The sequence below is a fragment of the Sapajus apella genome, unplaced genomic scaffold (genome assembly GCF_009761245.1).
Source record: "Sapajus apella isolate SASKATOON/1434 unplaced genomic scaffold, GSC_monkey_1.0 scaffold1, whole genome shotgun sequence".
NCBI classification, from domain to species: domain Eukaryota; kingdom Metazoa; phylum Chordata; class Mammalia; order Primates; family Cebidae; genus Sapajus; species Sapajus apella.
In genome coordinates, this window is record NW_022436941.1 from 61,921,417 (window position 1) to 61,943,286 (window position 21,870).

The 21,870-nt window shown below is 33.5% G+C and overlaps 1 protein-coding gene across 7 annotated transcripts in view; it reads left to right on the top strand.

The window, feature by feature from the left end:
* The window catches only part of AP3B1 (adaptor related protein complex 3 subunit beta 1), a 269,274-nt gene that overhangs the window by 70,016 nt on the left and 177,388 nt on the right, over positions 1–21,870 (top strand). For all 7 annotated transcript variants that reach the window (XR_004268935.1, XM_032277581.1, XM_032277584.1 and 4 more), the window contains exon 7: positions 6,068–6,250. Coding sequence is in view for 6 of the 7 variants with exons in the window: in XM_032277581.1 (XP_032133472.1) it covers positions 6,068–6,250 (183 nt within the window). In the remaining variant the exon portion in view is untranslated. The remainder of the gene's footprint in view (positions 1–6,067; positions 6,251–21,870) is intronic.

The window sequence follows — 21,870 nt, forward strand, 5'->3', positions numbered from 1 at the left end:
TGTTACCCAGGCTAGAGTGCAATGGCGCGATCTCGGCTCACCGCAACCTCCGCCTCCTGGGTTCAGGCAATTCTCCTGCCTCAGCCTCCCAAGTAGCTGGGATTACAGGCACGCACCACCATGCCCAGCTAATTTTTTGTATTTTTAGTAGAGATGGGGTTTCACCATGTTGACCAGGATGGTCTCGATCTCTTGACCTCGTGATCCACCTGCCTTGGCCTCCCAAAGTGCTGGGATTACAGGCTTGAGCCACCGCGCCCGGCCTCAGTGAGTACTTTCAAGATGGTGATTCAGAATTTATCTTATCTCTGGCAAAGTTTTTTTTTTTTTTTTTTTTTTAAGATTATTGTTTTAAATATTAATTCTCTTATTTTTTTCTTCTTCAGGGATTCCTATTTTATGCACATTGGATCTTCTTTGTCTGTTTTACATTCCAACCATTGTGTCTCTAAACATCTTTGCTTCTTTCTTTATCTCATTTTTGTTCTTTTGGCTCTTTTTCTACCTTTTTAAATACCCCTTATTAAATTTTCGTTCAGTAATTTTATTCAAAGGGCACCTTGCAATTTAGTCTTCATGTCTGATTATTTTCGCCCTCTTGATTTCTTTCCTAATGTCAATCAATCCTGATTTCTTTAGTTAATTTATGATAACTAAAAAATTTATAATTTATATTTATTTTTCCTATCATCAAATGCTTCTTTCAGGGGTATTTAATTCATTTTTAAGTGTTATGTTGTCTCCTTTTGCTTCATCATTTATATTTCCTTGTGGGTAATTTTCACCAGTTGAATTGTTTTGATTTTCATTTTCTCTTTTTAGTACTCGTAGATTACTTGCATCTTATTATTTCTTAGGACAGGATTGGTGATTTGATTTTGAGGTAGCTTGAAAGATTCCTAGTACAGGAGCGCCCTCTCTGTTAGAATTGCAAAGTATGTTTTCTTAGTAGATGGCTTTTTGATAGGAGGGCATGCATAGTAACAGTATATGTCCCCAAACTATTTTGAGATATATTTTGTAGCAGCCTAAATTTTTCTCTCTTTTTTCTTTTCTTTTTTTCTTTTCAACAGGGTCTTACTCTGTCACCTAGGGCTGGAGTGCAGTGGCATGATCATAGCTAATTGTACCCTCCATCTCTCCAGCACAAGCAATCCTCTTGTCTCGGCCTCCTGAGTAGATGGGACTGTAGACATGCACCACCATGCCCAGCTAATTAAAACAATTTTTTTGTAAAGACAGTGTCCCACTGTGTTGCCCAGGCTGGTTCATGAACTCCTGTGCTCAAGTGATCTTGCTTTGGTCTTACAAAGTGTTGGGATTACAGGCGTGAGCCAGTGCACCCAGCCTCTCTTATTTCCTTTTTCCTGTTATCTCACAGATTCTAAAGGACTGCTCTCCCCTTACTTTTTTTTTTTTTTTTTTTGTTTTTTTTTTTAAAGGGGGGGGTATTTTTTTTTTTTTTTTTTTTTTTTTTTTTTAATGAGGCCGTTGTAGAAAGGGATAGTTTCAAGGAGGAAATTGAGGCTGTTGTAGAAATTAGGTTTTCTAATTTCCTCCTTGAAACTATCCCTATTTATAGCCGCCTCATTGAATCATTTTCTCTTTCAAGTCTCTTCCTTATAGTCTGCTCTTATCTACCAAGAATCTTGCCTCGTATTTTCACACTTAGGGTGTTCTTTCTCTTTCTGTTGTTGATTTTAGTTTACTTTTAGGCCCACCACTAACTTCTGCCTGCTTTGTTCCAGGCAATTTTTTTCTATATTGTTACAAGTCTTTGTGAAGTTTTGTGATACAAGCATGAAAATAATTACCTGGAATTTAGAGTTCATATTTCTACTTATATATAATTTGAGGTTTAGAGATTCTCTGTTTTGAAGTTAGGCTTAAAGCATAGGTTTTGGTCTTTTGTTGTTATTTTTTTTTGTATTTGGGTTGGGAGATTCAGACTTACTTGGGCACCATTAACTTTTCTACCCAGTATTTAAATTGGCTGTGTTTTGAGAATGTTTTCTGATAATTTTTCCTTTGGTATGATTATAAGCCATTGTAGGAAGATTAAAAATATTCTACAGATATATGTGGATCATATCTTAATTATTACCTTTTTTAGGTCACATGTAATTATTAATTGAAGAAAGATGGGTACATTTCTCCCCTGCCCCCCACCACGAAATTTGTAATGTCAGTCTTGACATTTAAAATCAATAGAGGATCAAAAATCACTTTCATTTAAAAAATCTCCCAATTAAATGTACCAGGTCTAATTTGTTTCTACATTTTGAAAAGGAATTTTTTTGCTGCCAGCAGCAGTTTTTGGGATCGTTACTACAATGATGACATTGGTATTGCTGCTGATACCTATACATTTGAAAAATGTTGATCTATTAAAGTCGCTTCATTTAACCTCTGTTGGTTTTGAGGCATACCATCTGTTGCTTCTTTTAGGTATCTGCTTTCAATTGGGATCCCAAAGAAAATTAGTTCCATAATTCTCATTTTTAAGAAAGGTGGAATTGTTCTACCTCAAGAAAGGTGGAATTATAAACATATTAAAATATAATAGAATGGCTTTTCAGTTTTACTAAAGACTAGTATTTGTCATATGAATAGTTCTTTCCTAAAAAATCAGTCACTTTGGGTTTAGGAGTACAGTTATGGTAACATAAGTGTACGAATATTTTAGTTTTATTTAGGTAAAATATAGAAACCTTACAACTGTAGGCAGTGAACTTAAAAGGGGGATGTCTGATCTATATTCTGTCATCCCCAATCAATCATTAACAATTTTTCTTTATATAATTTTTACTGTATATTCAATTTTATATCATTTTCATCTACCTTCTCAGTGTCTTCTAAACACTTTCCTATTTTACTTAAAGCCTTTTCTAGTGTTCACATATGAATTCATTTTTAAAATTAATAATACTTTCTCTTATTTTTTTAAAAAAAATGTAGCAATCCATATTTGTTGACATTCTTTTCTTTAGAACACTTCAGAAGCAGAGTGGTATTTATTTCCTTTTCAAGTTAATTCTAAAGAAATCCTTTTGAAAGCATTTAACTTTCTAATAGAAAACAGTTTCTTAGGAAAACAAATTAGGTCAGTGCCTACTGAAAAATCTATTTATTTATATATTTTTGATGACATAACATTTCTTCTTCTTAATTTTTGCTACAAAATTATGTTTAATGAATGGAATGGTAAGTTTATAACTAAACTGTAGGTGTAAAACACAATTTTATAAGTTATTGATTTAATTTTGGTAAAAGCCCCACTGTTATGTGCAAAAAACACACCCCTGAGTTTGTGCAGATGTTTTATTGTGATAGATCTATTATCCAGCTATTAGAAGATAAATGACTGATCTTTCCCATTTTCCATGCCTCAAGAAAATTGAAATAAGAAGGGGAATATCATTTGGGCTGTATGATTAGGGCAGGTTGGATGGCCATTAATTTAAGGGAAGAAAATCTTGGCAGCATTGGCCAACTTATACCATATTATCAATCAAACCTTGATGCACTTCTTGTGATGACCCAGCACTCTCAGGTTTTTGCAATGTTAATTAGAATTCATGACAAAATAGATGCAAGGAAACGTTTTGTACCCTTCATAATTTTATAGAAAATTTATTGTTATTAGAGGAACCATTTGCTTAGTGTGATTTTTTTCATTACCAGCTTGTCAACTAGCATAGATAATCTAGAGAAAATATGAACTCCGTAGATGGGGTGTCACTTTTGTTGATGGTTCATGTAGTTTACCTTGGAGCACAGCTAATGGCTGAAGTTCATAGCAACAGCACAGAAAAACGTGGCAACCAAGGGAAGATAAATGAACCACGTTTATTGCTTTAATATAAAAAATACATAAATGGAAAACTGCATTTGAATTTGATGAGCTCATTGCTAGTTTTGTTGGAGTGATTTATTTTTCCTCTTATATGAAAAGCTACTATTGACACAGTGAGATGGAAATTAACTGTCTGTTTTTTGGAAACCAATATTTTTGGTTTTAATATCTGAGTAGATCATTTAATTTTAATTCTGAATGTTTTATAGAATATTGAACATTTAATAAACGAAAATCAATAATTTTCCTTGTAGTGTTTAGCCCAGGGTCAGATTGTTAAAACTATATGATTAAGTATCTAAAATAATCAGTTTTGTTTTATAAAGGGGATCTCTTTATATGCTTTTTAATTATTTGGATGTTTTCTGAAACTTTATTTGTACTTACATAATTAATGATATTTGTTAGTACCTTAGAAGGTGTTAGGACTTTAGAATTATTGTGTACCTGTAGCTCTTGGTTTAATGAATTTAATGTTGTGTGGTAGCTGATTTTCTATTTAATCGTTTAGTGTCGAAACACATTTGGAATAAAATAATTGCTAAGACAGAGTAACTTGATTTACATAGTATTTTAAAAATTCAAACTGTGAATTATCCGTTCAGATTCATGGATCATTTTATTCTAAGTACTATCCTTTATTGTTACACTTTAATACCCTTTGCCAATTGATACTGATATTAATATAAGGTTGATAATACATAAAACATGTAGACGTTTATGTCTGACAATGAGTTATTCTATAGTTTAATGTCATAAACATAGTTGTTGTAAGATATATTTAAATGATACTGTCACTTTATAGAAATGTAATTATCACAAAATATAATTTCTGAAGAAATTATGTCTTATGCAGAAGACATCAAAATGTGATTGAAAACATGAGCTTAACTTCCTTGCCATATCTTTAACAAATAGAAAATTATATGTATAATACATTTTTATATAGTTCACACAAATAATCAATTCTGTGCTTTTTCGATTGAGGTGCATACATGCTGGGACCAGCAGGCACCAGTACATGGGTAGGGCTGGAGTCAATAAATGCAGCTTCACGTTTATACTGATTGGTAATTCTGAAAATCCCCACAGGACTTGAAACTTGTTTAGCATAATAGCGAGTCTATATTCTGAGCTGTTTTCTTTCAATTGTATTGTTGGTTGCATATTAATAAACTAAATGTCAGCCAAGTAGAGGGACAAACACTCAAAATATGAATATCATTGTATCTAATATTTTTCAAAAAGTACCATTTCAGTAAGTTATATTTCCATTTAATTGCTTATTTTAAGTCATTGGGGAAATTTTAGACACTAAAATGAAAATCCCCAGTGTTCAGATAGAATATGACATTAATTTGTTTTTCAAAACTGTATTATATTGTAGGCTAACTGCATATATATCTTTTGTACATATATAGAAGTATTTGTATATTATATATTCTGCTTAGTTTGTACTTTAGAGTAAAGGAATCTTAATGTTACCACTTTGTAAGAGCATGACAGTTCAGAAACTAACATTATGATTCATTAATTGATCTTGGAAAAGCTGCCTTTTGTTAGTAATATAGTATTCCAACTTATACACATTATTATAAAAGTGGTAAGATCCCAGGTGATGTTCTAAAATTTCATCCAGTTTGTTTTCTTTGTAAATAAATTATATTGGGTAAAAACAGGTGGATTAAGATATATATGATTTGAAAGTATTCTTATATTAAAAAAATTTACAAATTTCTCATATACTTTTTAATGTAAGTTTGTTATAGAATTATTGTCATTCTCATTTTAAACTGACACAATGTGATCTTTGTTATTGTCTTGATTCTTTTTCTGAATATTGTTGTGAACAAAGTACTGAATTTTTAGATTAGAATTTAGGTTAGGTTTAAACATGAAAAATGTGCATGAGTAAAGTTTAATCCCCATATGAATAATTTATTGAAATTTAACCTGATGAAATAAAAACATCAGAATATACCTCTCTTCAGAATACTATTAGTTTTCTAGACATATTAGAACTATTAAAATTATCCTTTGAAGAGCAGGCACTTTAAACTTTGTTTTTCAAACATGAACATTCATTTTAATTGAATGAATACTTTAATATTGATTGGTATGAAACTGATTACATCACTATGATGCCTGAGTAAGATCTTTGATGTGGGGGAGAAACATTTTTTAATAAGTTACTATTTATTTCTTTTGTAGCTAGTAGCTGGCAGTGTTGTGATGGCTTTTGAAGAAGTATGCCCAGACAGAATAGATCTGATTCATAAGAATTACCGCAAGCTATGTAACTTACTAGTCGATGTTGAAGAGTGGGGCCAGGTTGTCATAATCCACATGCTAACTCGATATGCTCGGACACAGTTTGTCAGCCCTTGGAAAGAGGTAAGTGTTGAACAGTCTTCCACTTTCAAGCATACTAAGAGAATGGATTAGCTTTTTAAAACTTGTGCAAAAAATTAGGAGTAGTAAAATAGAGTAATCTGCATATTTAAGGAAGACTCATCGGTCTCATGTTCTTTTACTAAAGCGGACAACCAATATAAATGCAAGAATAATTGTCCATTGTTTTGGCACTGATTGATACATATTTAGTGGTGTAATATGTATATACACTTTTTAATTTGATACTGGCAAAAGGCCCTTGTTAGGAGGAGCAACATGATACAGTGCTTAGAGTGACACTGCCAAACCGTGGATTTTTTTTGGTTACTAGTTACTTTCACACCTTTGAGCCCCAGCTATTACAGGTACTCATTTGTAAGAAAGTAGGTGATGTGATTCTAAGCATGTGAATTTATACCCAAAGTAATTAGTTTCTTGTCTTTATAGATAAATATCGTTGAACTTTTAAACTACTTTTTTCTAGTTTTGTATTTGTAAAATGTCTGTGTTCTTCTCTTCACTTTAGCTGGTAGCATTTAGTAAAATTAATAATTTAAGTGAAGCTATTTGTTTTCTTTGTGCAGATTAGCATTTGAAGCACGCCTTATTCTTTTCATCATATTGACAATTTAGAAAATATTATCATATAGCTTGTAATTAAGATCCTTAGGCTGTATGCATTTAAGATTGAAGTTATTTTTAAACTAGCTTAAAGAAATCCTTAAATGTTATAAGAATAGCACGTTGATTCTTATCTTTTGATGTCTTTTTAAAACACAGTATTATAGATTTTAAAAACCAATTTATGTAAAAAAAAAAAAAAAACATTTTTAAAAGCCCCTGTTATATCAAAGGGTTCTGTATACGTACTTAGTATAGGCCTTGAGTGCCTAGCACATCTTGCTTTTGTTAATTAGAAAAATGTAAATGACATGGAAAAATGTTTATGATAGATACTTTAAATGATACATCAAGCTTGCAAATTATTATAAAATGTTGATCAATATCTTCTATATTGACATAGCATTAAAAACTATTTAAAAATTTTAATACTTCTTTATCTAGGAGACAGCAATACTGACTTCCATCTCACTTTTAATATTAACAAAATGATTGTTAGCCTTAAAAATTAAAGTGTTTTGAATTATTAATATATAAAAGTCTTATGTTACATAGTGCACTTAAATTGATGAACTTTTACTATCCTTGTGAACTTTAATTTTATAAAGTTAACTTTTTAAAAAAATCATTGAGCAAAATACAGTTTTGATGGCACTTTTGCTAGATTGAGCAGCATCTCTGTAATGAAAACGTCCTGGCCGTTTTATGGTAACTTTGGTGGGAGATTTTTGTTGCCAGACAGCTTATTTGTTTGATTTCAGCCAATTCCTTTCAAAACTTCTGCTCAGATATTTTTTCTATTGTGTAAAGTTACAGACAGTTTTGCCTTAGCTAATCACTGTCACCATTTAAATTTTTAAATTTTACTTTCTTATCATTTTCACTAGCTATTTGCAAATGATCCTTTGCTTGTAATTATATAGAAACTGGAGTTAAAATGTATAGTTTACTTACCATACCTTCTAAAAATAGGTTAACGAGTAGTAAAATCTCTGGTTTATGTTTGCCTATTTGTTTTTCTGTTCCTTGAATTTCATCTTGTTTTAGATAAAATTTATTTGTAAAGCCATTGTAAAGGAAAATTAAGTTCTATACCATCATATACATTTATTTTTTGAGGGATAATTTGAAAAATGGGGACTGTATTCATTCTTTGTGTTTTCACATGTTAACTCCATGAACATGAATTATGACAAAACATGAGATGAAGTCTGGCCATTGTCCCTGGCATACTGGAATAGCCTAAGTCATTTCTTCTCTTTGCTACTTACCTGCAATCCAACCTTGGAATTATTTTAAATGCTGTGGTTATTACACTAATTTAATGGCTTTGAAATGTGTACATCAGTCCTCAGGGTGCTCTAGCACTGCCACAGAACAAGAAAAGCAGGGGCAGTGGTGCTCTAGACTGCAGCTCTTTGGGCTTTGCCACAGTTTCAAACACAGAAGCCTTTTTTGCCTTCCTTTCTTTTATTTGATTTCCTTTGAGAAAGATCCATTGTCTTAAAAGAAAGATAGAAAGAAAACCACTTAAATAGGAGATTTGTAAGTTTAGCTAATTCGAATCATATTATTGTTGTTGTTTTTTAATTATAGAAGCAATTCAAGTATAAATTCCCTTCTCATAACCTCTTGGTTAACCCCTTAGAGGCAATTATTGGTAACTATTTAATTTCAGTTATTCTGGTGGTTATAAATTTTACTTTTCAGTAAAATTAAAGTAAAAAGTTAAAGTAAAACGTTTCACTTTATTTATTAACTTAAGATGAGATCAGTTGACCTCAGTTCATGGAAAGATTATTCATTGATTGTTTAAGTTCTATTTGAGGGTCTTGTTTAGCCCAGAATAATCAGTGTAACAGGCTTTTGTCTGCATACATACATCTATTCTCTTCAGAAGCAATGTGGAAGATTTGAAAGGCTCAGCCCTTATTGCAATATTGGAATCAAGGATTGTACAAGATGTTAGACTCTTGTTACAAATACATTTTATAAAATTAAGGTTCAAATGAGTGGTCAACATTAGGACCATGTCTGTGTTCTCACTCTTCCAGTTAACCCATCTCAGCCTTCCTCTGTGCTAATTGTGATTTTGTTTTACTGAGAAACTTTGGAGTGGGCAGTCCAGTCATTTGTAGCCTTCAGTGCTTTCTAACCTAGGCCTGATGTTGCTTCCAACTTTTTAAGGACTACACATGGTATTTTTAGCTTTAGAAGCTGGCAAACTAAATCTTAAAGCAGAATTTGACCACAGCTAGAAGAAACTGAGAATTTGGCATTTATATTTGCTTGCTCTTTCATATGTGATGTTGTAAAAGGCACCCTATGTAGTAAAGGAAGGTTCAGTTGATTATAGAATAAATAGTCAAGGTGAAACTACCCTAGCAGAGTCATTCCTGAAAGGGTACCTCTCTTTTTTATCCTTTTACCATCAACACTTGAATGTGTTGTTTCATGAAATAATCCAAGTAGAAGTATCTTCATTCTAGCCCTCCATTCTCTTTTACTTACATGCAGAAGTTACTTACATAAATACTATATGAGCACCATTTTATGATGTATTAAGGGCCATTTTACCTCGAAGTAAAAGAATTTGCTAGTAGGAAAAAGCATCACTAAAATAATATATTGACATAAAAGTTTTAAAATTAAAAAAATTGCCTATAATAACAAATTCATTTAAATCTAGCAGTTTTCTCTCAAGGGCTAGGAGAAAATGTGAAAAATAATACTGTGATGTTTTATACTTAGTGGCTTACCATTTTGCTGTGCTTTTTTTCTTTCTTTTTCTTTTTTGAGACGGAGTCTCCCTCTGTTGCCCAGGCTGGGGTGCGTTGGTACAGTCTCAGCTCACTGCAACCTCTGCCTCCTGGATTCAAGAGATTCTCCTGCTTTGGCCTCCCAAGTAGGTGGAATTAGATATGCTCCACCACGCCCAGCTAATTTTTCTATTTTTAGTGGAGACAGGGTGTCATGATGTTGGCCAGGCTGGTCTTGAACTCCTGACCTCAAGTGATCTGCCCTCCTCAGCCTCCCAAAGTGCTGGGATTACAGGTGTGAGCCACCATGCCTGGCCTGTACTTTCTTACATAGTATTTTATTTGCCATAGGGCAGTCAGAATTATTATACCCATTTTATATATGAAGAAACCGATGTATACAGATTTTAGCAACTCATTTAAGACAATATTGCTTATAAAAGGTGGAACAGAAATATAAACAGAATTATCTGATGCCCAGGCCAGCATTATTACCTTTATATTTTATTGCCTTGTGACTTTTAAATGAAAATAATTTCTTAATAAGTTTTGTGAGTTTGTTTATTGTGTTCCAGTCAAAACCAACTTTCAAGCTCACAATCCATAGTGCTCAGACATGCAATTAGCTAACAGCCATAATTAAATTTGCTTTCAAAGAGAAAAATCATGTTTCTTATTGAATTTTTACAAACATTTGCTTACAGTAATATGCTCGAAGGGTGGCAAAATTGCTTTTTGTTGAGGAATCGAAAATTAGTAGATACACTTTTTGAGATGAGCTAATGTACATGCTTTTGTCAATAAGTTCTCAAATGAACACATCACAGACAAACAAGCTTCTTCAGGGGCAGAAGAGATTTTTAATTTAGTTTATTTGCATCATTATAGATCAGTATTTAGGCTGTTTATATGTAAATGTATGATTTGAGGAACAATTAAGTATTAACAAAGTAGATTGCAGTCGTATCAATTGCGGTGCATTTTCCATAATTTTTCTAACTGACATCTTTGATGATAAATTGTGGATGCCAAGTCAAAGCCGATTATACAGTGCACTAGGAATTCATGGGGCTGTCAGGGAGAAGACCGATTGACTTTAAATTTACATATTAATGAGAAGATTTGTTAAGAGGGTGCTTGACTATAGAAAATAACAGCGTATTTATAGGGCACGACATTTTATAAATAAAGCTGATGCAGGAAAATGGAAATTAAACCTTTTAGGTTAATAAATTCAAGAGACTGCTAAAATGCACATTTGCATTTTTATTTTCTTAAATTTACCTTACTCTTTGCAGTCCATGTGGGTTGTTTTTTATTCTAGGTCAAGTTTGTATAATTTTCAAGGATATAAAATTGCATAAATATTTTCTTTGTCATTCAAGCCTATTATGGGAGACTTCTTGAAGCATAAATCTAGATCTCTAAGACTAAAGTTGCTTTTGTACAATTAATGGATTAAAAAAAATTATAAAACACAAAGTAAATTTTGAGAGTGATTTAAAATAAAAACCAACATCTGTTTGTGGCATTAAGTGTAAACTGAAAGGAAACTGACACTGGGGCCTGCTAGGAATGTTAATTTTATGAATCTAGCTTTTTACAATTGAACTTTCTCTAGGAGATGAGAGGTTTTCAAGAATTATCAAAATATTTTACTTCAGTGATTTGGAAATTAAAACTAAATATTTACCATTATTTTTTAGAATATGAATGCAGGTTATATAATTCTGGTGGCAATATTAATGGCAGTTTACAATTTGCAGTAATTAATTTTGTCTCTCTCTGTATATCTGTACATCAGTTATAAAACCCTACATAAGTTTAAGAAAGTCCGAATTTAGAATTTTGTTTAAAGTATTTTTAAGGTAAGTTCTTAAGTTTCTCAGAGGTAGCTATAAAATAACTCATCAAAATGCAAACTTTATAAATGTAGTTTTTTGATGAGCAGATTTCTGTAGGTAAAAAAGTACTTCAGGGAAGTACTTCATGAACTCCACATCTAGATCCTGTCTTAATGGACCAAAATGTTAAAGATTATTTTTATTGAGTTTTAATTTTCTTTACTGGTTAATTTTCTTTGTTAAAACAAATTTTGTCTTGTATCTTGCCAATGGACTCACAATTCTGTGGAATTTTTTTAAAAAACAAAAACTGAGAAGCTGTGGTAAAAACCATTCTTTACAATACAATAAAAGACATTTTTTATGCACTATTATAGGCAACTGTTGACTGAGGGTTCAATATATAATTTAATGTGAAACTATGGATCATGATCTAATATTGAAATAATGTTTCTCCTCTTCCCATTGGTTATGAAGCATTTATCGTAAAGATTCCCTATTCTTTTTGTTGTTCATGATTCATTCCTATTGATTGGAATTTTGTTTAACTCATAAAGTTTTCTTTTTTAAAAAAGAAAACTTTAAATTTTATCCAAGTAACGTGCATGGTTTAAAAGAAAGAAATTGAATAGTACTACAAGGCTTATGAGAAACATTTTTCTGTCCGACGCTCCTCCATTCCTGAATTAGCTTCCTTAATTCTTTTCCCTTCTATGTGTGAGCTCAAAAGTATCTGATCCAGGTCTCAGTCAATTTAGAGAGTTTGTTTTGCCAAAATTAGGCATGTACCTGTGACATTTGCAGCCTCAGGTGGTCCTGATGACATGTGCCCAAGGTTGCTACAACTTGCTTTTATACACTTTAGGGAGACATAATCCATCAGTTAATACCTGTAAGATATACATTGGTTCAATCTGGAAAGGCAGGACAACTTGAAGAGGGGGCTTCTAAGTCATAGGTGGATTTAAAGATTTCTTGCTGGCAGTTAATTGAGAGTTAAGTTGTTATCTGAAGACCTGGAATCAATAGAAAGACAATGTCTGGATTATAATAAGGGATTTTGGAGACCAAGGTTTTATCTTGTAGATGAAGCCTCCAGGTAGCAGGCTTTAGACAGAATAGATTATAAATGTTTCTTGTCAGACCTAAGGTCTCTGTTGATGTTAATGCTGGTTGGCTTTTCCTGAATTCCAAAAGGGATGAGGGTATAATGAGGCATGCCTGACCCGCCCTTCGTATCATGGCCTGAACTGGTTTTTCACATTAATTCTGGAATGCCCTTGGCCATGAGAAGGCATCCTTTCAGGTTGGTTGCAGGGCTTAGCATTTTACTTTTGGTTTATGTATACACATGTGTGTATTTGCCTTTCTCCATTTCTAGGAAATAGACATATATTGCTATTTCTTGATTTATCAATTTTAGGCATTATATGTTGACTTCCTGTTATGGAGAATTTGGCATTCTTCTATTACCTTATGGCTCTACTTACCTCTTTCATCTTTGGAATATAATTATATTAGAATTTTTTTAATCCATGTGTGTTCATTTTCCTATGATTTATGAATATTGTTCAGCTGCATAATAACATTTCATCTCTTGTGGAGCTTTTGTTTCTTTTTGGAATCAAAATTGCTTCATTTTAAATTTGCTTACTTTATCATGTCACTATACAAAGCATTCCAAGTTCTCCATTGGAGTACTAAATATTCTCCAAACGTTATTTCATGTGCAGTTGTTGTGATATTTCTTGTTGTCTACCCAATGTCAGTTCTGCCCCTCCCACTTATTTAAATAACAGGATCCTGATTTTGTTCAGAGTAGTGATATGCCCAACAAAATATAATCAACTACATTAAAGTCCTTTAGAGTCAGAAATAGCCATATGAACCAGATCTGGAAATTGGGATTCTGGGGAAGCTGTTGTTTTTCTGACAGACTTACTTGACATATATATTTTACCCATTGCCCTTTTTCATTATTCCTCCCCAGGATGCATGTGTGATAATTAGACGTACCATAGTCATTTTACAAGCATAAGGATGAAGCTATGCTCTGGGGTGGGCAGAGCTGTAAAACAAAGTGTTTGGGGAACCTTTTCATTTTATGGAGCTACCTAACTAGATATTTCTCTTATATATAGCTGAACAGAGTTCTAACTAGTACAATTGCCAAATATATCAAATATTTCAACAGCTTCATTTTCTTCCCAGGAGACATCTTCCTGGAGTCTTCCTGTTCTAATCTGATTGCTTACTAGATCTGCACAGTTCCTATCTGCTGTTCTAGAACTTAATATTGTGTCTTTTCTGTGTTAAATTCTGTTTCTTGGGCTTTCCTCCTCTTTCTCTGTCTGTCTCTGTCTCTGTCCCTCTTTCTCTCTGTCTCTTTCCCCTCTTTTGGCTTTGGTGGAGCATATCCTCTAATGTTTTCTTAAGAATGGGTAGATGAGAGATGAAATTTTGAGACTTTCATTGTCACTATCACACTTGATTGATATTTTACTTGGGCTCTTGGATTAGTATTCTCTTAGGCCTTGTGCATTTGAAAATGTTTTATTGTTTCCTGTATATTTGACATCTTGCTGGATATGGTATTGTTGGTACACACCCTTTTCATCTTCTGAGAACTCTATAGACATTACTTAATTTTCTTCTGCAATGAATGTTGCTGTGAGGAAATCTAAAGACAGCCAAAGATTTTTCTCCCTTGCAGGTGACTTGATTTTTTTTTTCTCTACATGCTAAAAAAACTCTTTAAAAAGTCTTTGAAAATTAATCAGGTTACATTTCAGTGTAAATTATTCCATGTGACCCACAGGTTCACTTCTTCCGTTATTTTAGGGAATCTTCTTTTCTTTTTGAAATTTAAAAAATTTGATGTTTACTTTTTTTTTTTTGCTTCATTCATCAGTTACATACTTCAGGAATACCAGTTATTCTATTTTATAGTCTTTGTCTACCATGTCCATCATATTTTTAAAAAATTTCTTTAATGTTTGTCCTTTTTTTTTCTTGAGACAGGATCTCACCCTATCAGCCAGGCTTGAGTACACTGATCTGATTATAGTTCATTGCAGTCTCGCCTTCCCAGGCTCAAGTGATTCTCCTGCCTCAACCCTCTGAGTAGCTGGGACCACAGGTGTGTGCCATCACGCTTACTAATTTTTTTTTTTTTTGAGACTGAGTCTTGTTCTGTCATCCAGGGTGGAATGCAGTGGCACAATCTCGGCTCGCTGCAACCTCCTACTTCAGCCTCTGACTGAGTAGTTGGGATTACAGGTGACTGCCACCATACCCGGCTAATTTTTGTGTTTTTAGTAGAGATGAGCTTTCACCATATTGGCCAGGCTGGTCTTGAACTCCTGGCCTCACGTGATCCACCGCCTCGGCCTCCCAAAGTTTTGGGATTATGGGCGTGAGCCACCATACCTGACCTAATATTTGTATTTTTTATAAAAACAGGATTTTGCCATGTTGGCTAGGCTGGCCTTGAACTCCTGGGCTCATGTAATCCTCTTGCCTTGACCTCCCAAAGTGCTGAGATTACAGGTGTGAGCCACCATGTTTGCCCAAATTTTTGTCTTTTTATTTATATTTATTTCAAGTTGTTTCATTCTGTAAATTCTGTAAATTTAGTGACATTATTGCTTTGATCTGTTATTTACTTACTCAGGTTTGAATTTCATATTTCCATTCTGTAGTTATATCATCTTATCTTTGAACTTCTGTTTTATTGAGTTTGTAGTCTAAATAACTTCTTGGGGAATGTGCTTTTAACACTTAAATATAGTCCATTGTATGTGTGGGGGGTGTGGTCTGGGAGAAAGATCCTTCTTCCCCCTTGCCCTACTGGCTGTTGGAGGTAATCAACTGTGTCTACCACATTCTCCATAATAATATAACAAAATTTTGAAGATAGTGTGATTTGGAAAGACTATTTGTTTCATCTGTTAAGATATTTATTATACATGTATGTATATATGTGGTATAAATAATAAAATGAAAAGTATTCTGAGAAAATTCTTTAATCTCAGGAGTACACCTCTTGTTCCCTCTAGATTTTGAAATGGTCTGTTTTAGTTTGATCACAATGTATTCATCAAAATAGATGTCTGGGTGGAGAAGGCCTGATACATTGTAAGTTGGAAGCTCTTAATTAATTTCTAAGTGAAATAATGGGCCTTTTCTTGTTCTCATTTATTAGGAAGTACTTAAGGCTGTGTCATCTAAGTTGCTGATTCATTCCAATTTTTAAAATTTGTTGTGGAAATATTCACATTAAAAAAAAAATTAGCTCATACTGACCTTTGTGAAATGCTTTAAAGAACTCTGTTAAAAAATGTTAGTTAAAAATAAGTTTTCTCGTGCCGATGTCCTTCAGAAAAACCAATTTCTCTTAGATAAGTAACTTCATACATTTTCATATACAGCACATAGAGAAACCATTCCTGGTATAGTGGAGCTACATTCTGGAAAAGCTTTTTTTTTTTTTTTTTAAGAGAAAATAAATCTCCTTTCTTCTTCACCCTTGTCCCCATGATTCTCTGTATGTCCAGCTGAAAGTTCATGTACTTGTCTAGCATGGGGCTTATAGTATGCCATACATAAGCACTAGATGATTGTGCTGGTTAGTTATCCAGTTGACATGCTCACCATTTTCTAATCTGAGCATTTCTAGCCATGTTATTGGAATTAAAAATTGAAAGCCAGAAATTGACATTTGCTTTTTTAACATTTCCTTTAGTGGTTATCTACTGCCTTCCTCAAGGGAGTAGTAGAGACCTTGACAGATTCCGTATTACAAGTAATTGCTTCCAGAGCTAGATGTTATTCCTGTTATTTAGAGGCCAGTAGTGTTTAGTGCCTGTATATATAAATATATATTTGTGTGTGTGTGTGTGTGTGTGTGTGTGTGTGTGTGTGTATATATATATATGATTTCATCTTTAAAATAATGTATTTATTGGCTTTAATGATTTAGTTTTTATTTTTATATGTTGAGCTTACTTAGTAAAAGGTGAAAGATTTATTCAGTCTGAGGAGAAACATGAGTATGAGCTTACTTAGAATATAAAATCTCTTTTGTGAGTTTATATTAGTACTTTCTCTCAGTTTGTTTCCTAAACATCCTTTTTGTGTGACTAGCCTTATTTTTGCATTTCTTATAATTGTAAAAATTATATCTTTATATCGTATACTGTTAGTAAACTTATATTACTGTTTTATGTCGTTTTGGGTTTCCTAAATTTCCTTTTCAAGTTTTTTACTGTAAGTCACAATTCCAAGAGAAACAGAAGTTTTGTTTTTAATAAAAATTTTTCCCAACATTTTACTTCAATAATTTTCAGATGGAAAGTGATATCAGTGAAAGTGGCAGAGTAGAGAACTCCCAAGAGCTTGTCCCTCCACAGAGATACAAGAAAATCTGGTAAAAATAGCCTGAATCAACGTTTTGAATTCAGAAAATAGTCACAGGTTTATAACAACCACATAAACATTTAAGAAAAAGAGGCATGAAACTCAGGAGTGAAGATTTGTGGCATTTTAACTTCCTCTCACTATATCCTCCCTTCTCTGTCACAGTGGCAGGGGTTGGAAGGAACAGAGTAGATTCCGTTATCAAAGAGGTGTGATTATTTGTTTTGTACTGTCTGGAGGATCCCTAATGCAAGGGACATGCCTTTATTTTGCTGAAATCGGAGCTCCCTCAGACCAAATGATCTACTGATGCCACCTGGGGCAATAGATATCAATTGGAGTAAACAATGGATATGTCAAGAAGCCTGGAACAAAAGGCTGGAGGATGAAATGCTTTGTGGAATAAGGATGTTGAGAAGCTCCTGTGTATACTGTAGGATCTTGAAAGCCCATTTCGTGCTTAGGGTTAGACACCTGCTCAGAAAAGATCTGATAAGAACCTAACTTTTTACCTCAGACTGACCTTCAAGCTCTGCACGAGTGGAAGTGATGGCTAAGGCAAACTTTTAAATGGCCCAACTAAGTATGCAGACTGCCAGCTAACAGAACAGTAAACACTTCCATGACCACATGTGACAAAGAATGTACTCTTTTCAAAAATAGCTTAGAAATGACTGTAAACAAATAAAAAAAACTGATAAGCAGCAACAATAATCCCTGGGGAGGAGTTAGATTCTAAGTTAATTACCGTATTATAATATTCAGAATGCCTAGTTTTTAGCAGAAAACATTGAGGAATGTAAAGAAACCAGTAAATTTGTTCCATCCACAAGAAAAAAAGAAAATCCAGGAAGTCCAGACATTGAATTTGCTAGCCAAAGGGTTTTAAATCACTGTGTTAAATATGCTGAACAGCTAAATGAAACCAGGAAAACAATGACTCTCCAAGCAGAGAATATCAGTGTATAGAGAGAAATGATAAAAAGAAACCAACTAGAAATATTAGAGGGAAAAAATATAACAAATGAAGTATTCTATTCACAAGTAGACATCATCAACAGATTTGAACAGGAAGAAAATTAATTGGTGAACTTAAAGGTAAGTCAGTTGAGATTATCTTGTCTAAGGAGTAGAAAGTCAAAAAGCAGGAAGATGAAGAAAGCCTAAGAGACTTAAGAGGCCTGTGGGATTCCATCAAGGGTACTGACGCACATAATACATATTCCAGAAAGAAAGGAGAGAGAGAAAGGGGCAGACAGAATAGCTGAAGAAAAAATGGCTGAAAATTTCCAAAATTTGATGAGAGACACTAATCAACACGTTTAAGAAGCTCATCAGAATCTAAGTAGGAGAAATTCTGAGATACACACCAAGATCATGATGTGGTTTAGCTCTGTGTCCCCACCCAAGTCTCACCTTGAACTGTAATAATCCCCATATGTCAAGGGTGGGACTAGATGAAGATAATTGAATCATGGGGATAATTCCTCCCTTCTGTTCTCCTGATAGTGAGTGAGTTTTCATGCAATCTGAGGGGCTTTCCACTTCACTGTCTTCTCATTCTCTCTTCTGCTACCCTGTTAAGAGGTGCCTTCCACCATGATTGTAAGTTTCCTGAGGCTCCCCCGCCATGCTGAACTGTGAGTCGATTAAACCTCTTTTCTTTATAAATACCTGAGACTGGTATTTCTTTATACCAGTCTCGGGTATTTCTTCATAGCAGTGTATGAATGGACTAATATAGCACGTAAGGATCATGTTGTCAAAAGCCGAGGACAAAAAGAGAATCTTGAAAGCAGCAAGAGAAGTGACTCATTATTTACAAGGTTTCTTCAATAAGATCAACAACTAGTTTCTCATTAGAAATCATGGGGCCAGAAGGCAGTTGAAGAACCATATTTAAAATATTGAAAGCAATAAAAAAGTCAACAAATAAGTTCTTAGTTGACAAAGCTTTCCTTTGAAAATGGAGAAATAAGTACCTGCCTGTATTGGTACAACAGTCCAATGTTTTAGATGCATTTCAAAATAAGATGCAGACATCAATACATATTACTCCTAAATGCTTCAGTATGTATATCATTAATTAGAGTTCAATATTTGTTTATGATTATTTTTCCTTTTGTTGATATAAAATTTTCACAGTGAAATGCACAAATCTTAGAGTTTTGATAATTGCATGTAAGTAACACACACAAACTCTTTTCATTATATGAAGTATTGCTGTTATCCTTCTAAGTTAGTTGTTTGCCCTCAGTTGCAAGTATTGTTTTAATTGTCTTCATTATAGTATTGAGTTCAAAAAGTAAAGGATTTGAGATATTACCATACTTCTACGTTTATGCGTGCACACACACACACACACACACACACACACACACACACACACTGTATATATGGCACATGTTTAATGTATATACACACACAAAAGCAGAAACACTGTTGTGTGGATCAGAGAAGACACTTTTTATTCACTCATGGTTATCTTAGTGTCACTTCCCTGCACTTCAGTTCCCCATTAAGGTAATGTTGTGAGGGTTAGTGCCGCCTGTATGTCTTGGGGGATGGAAGTTGCAATACAGGAGAGGAGCTCCCCCTATATGAATGAATCTCAGAATTTATATAGGACTGTGTATTAGTCCATTTCCTGCTGCTGATAAAGACATCCCAGAGAGTGAGCAATTTGTAAAAGATAGAGGTTTATTGAACTTACAGTTCTGCGTGGCCAGGGAGGCCTAACAATCATGGTTTAAGGTGAAAGCCACGTCTCACATGGCAGACAAGAGAAGAGAGAGCTTGTGCAGGGAAACTCCGCATTTTAGAACCATCAGATAGCATGAAACTTATTCACTATCATGAGAACAGCGTGGGAAAGACCTGCCCCCATGATTCAATTGCCTCCCACTTGGTTCCTCCCATGACACATGGAAATTGTGGGAGTTACAGTTCAAGATGAGATTTGGGTGGGGACGCAGCCAAACCGTATCAGACTGTATGTATCTCAGAGCTTATATAGAACTGCTTTTGCATCTGCTCCTCCTCTCCTGTGTAGAGAAAGGGATAGTTACCTTACCTTTCTAATGTAAACACATTTCACTTTTCTGGGGAGAAGAGGACAATGTCTCTTTTTCCATTACCCTGTGGAATTTAAGTGATGGAAGATAAACCCATATGTCTCCTTGGTTGTCTCTCTCTGTCTAACTTCCAAGACTCATTTGCCATTTACTCATCTGTTAATCCAGATTGCCAGCACTCTTTGCTCAGGAAGTCCTGATCATGCAAAAACATGAATATAATCATGGAACATTGTTTACTGATAACAAAAATCAATTTAACTTGTTGTAGAACTTTATATAATTAGAATCATATTTTTTTTGGGGGGATGTCTTTACTCAGCATAATATTTTGGAGATTGAGCCACATTGTATTAGTAGTTCATTTTTAGTATCTTCAAAATAATAATTTCAGTGTTATTTTGCTGAATAATATTCTATTATTATTAAATTCTTCTGTTGAAGCCTTTACCTCCAAATGTGACGTAGACTGTACCCACTTATGTTTGAATGATGACTCTTCTGTACACCCATGGAGCTGTCATGTTTGCCTCCAGTGCCACAGGTGTTTATATGTTTTTATTTCTGTAGGTTCTGTAGTAAATGTGTGGCCTTCCCTGTCTTACCTCCAGTTCCTACTCTCCAAAGGCAAACAGATCTAACTCTTTTTAGCTTTGTCTTCTATTGGTTATCTTCATATTTTAAAAAAATAACTTGTTTATATGATTTTTTTCCAGTGACTCAGTGTATCCTATAATTTAGAAAAAGGAATATTTTGGAAATAATGAGGAATCAATAAATAATCCCTTTATGAAACTTTAGATAAAGACCTTTTATATTCCAATTATTTTTGTTTTTTTGCTTTTTATAAATGTTAAATTGGTGTTTTGTGGAGCCCTAGTTTTCTACCCTCTCTTTACCTAGAATATGTTTTTTTTTCTGTTTTATGTATTAGATTTCCTCATAGTATTAAAAAAAAGAACTTTTAATTGATTCCCCTCCTTCTTAAAATGTCCACAATTATTATAAAACCTCTGCTTTAACCCATTTGTTTTTATGCCCTGGAGGATAATTAAACATCAGTTTCAATTCAACACACATTTACTTTCATGTCTCTAATATAAACTTTTTATTTTAGGGATTAAGGTATGGAGAGAATGAATACATGAAGAATCATGATTAGTTCTACTTAGGTTTATCGTAATTTTGTTTCATAATTTGTGATTGAATGAAAACTACTCTAAAATGCATTTTGCTTAACAAAAAATGATTCTATTTTCTTCCCCATCACTGGATCTACATTAATTAGTTTTTAAACAAGTAGGACTCTTATTTCTCATGTCTTGAAACCCTTAGACCTAGGTTCAACATGTTTCATGAGCGTATTTTATTTCAGAAAATTTGAAAAATGCCCTACTGTAAATCCTCCAGATTTCTCAGTAACAAAGTTTGGAAACTGCTGCATTCAGAAAGCTTGTTTCTTTGATTCTAGAGCTGAGTATCTAGTCATAAGAAATGAGATGTGTTGTGGGCAATTGAACACTGAATTTTCATGTTGGCTCAACACAAAGTTACTGTGCACAGGTGTTTCTATAATTGTGATATATTGGCGGAGATTCAGTGTTCAATGGTCCTCAAACCCACACTTCCACCTGTGTGGTATAGTGGTCACTGGGCTGTGGTACAAAACAGGTAAAGTGTACAGCGGTAGCGGTTTCTTCACAGAAGGAAAAAAAATCTCAAACCACTATGCATATCCTTTGTTGTTTTACATAAACACAAATTTTGGGGAAGGAGACTTTTTTTCTTCTTTGTGAAAAATACTAAATTAAAAGTTTTATTAAACATGAATTTTTTTCCAGTGAATTCATCTCTAATAATGTATTCTATTCCTACTGAGTAACTAATTTGACTGTGTGATTGTT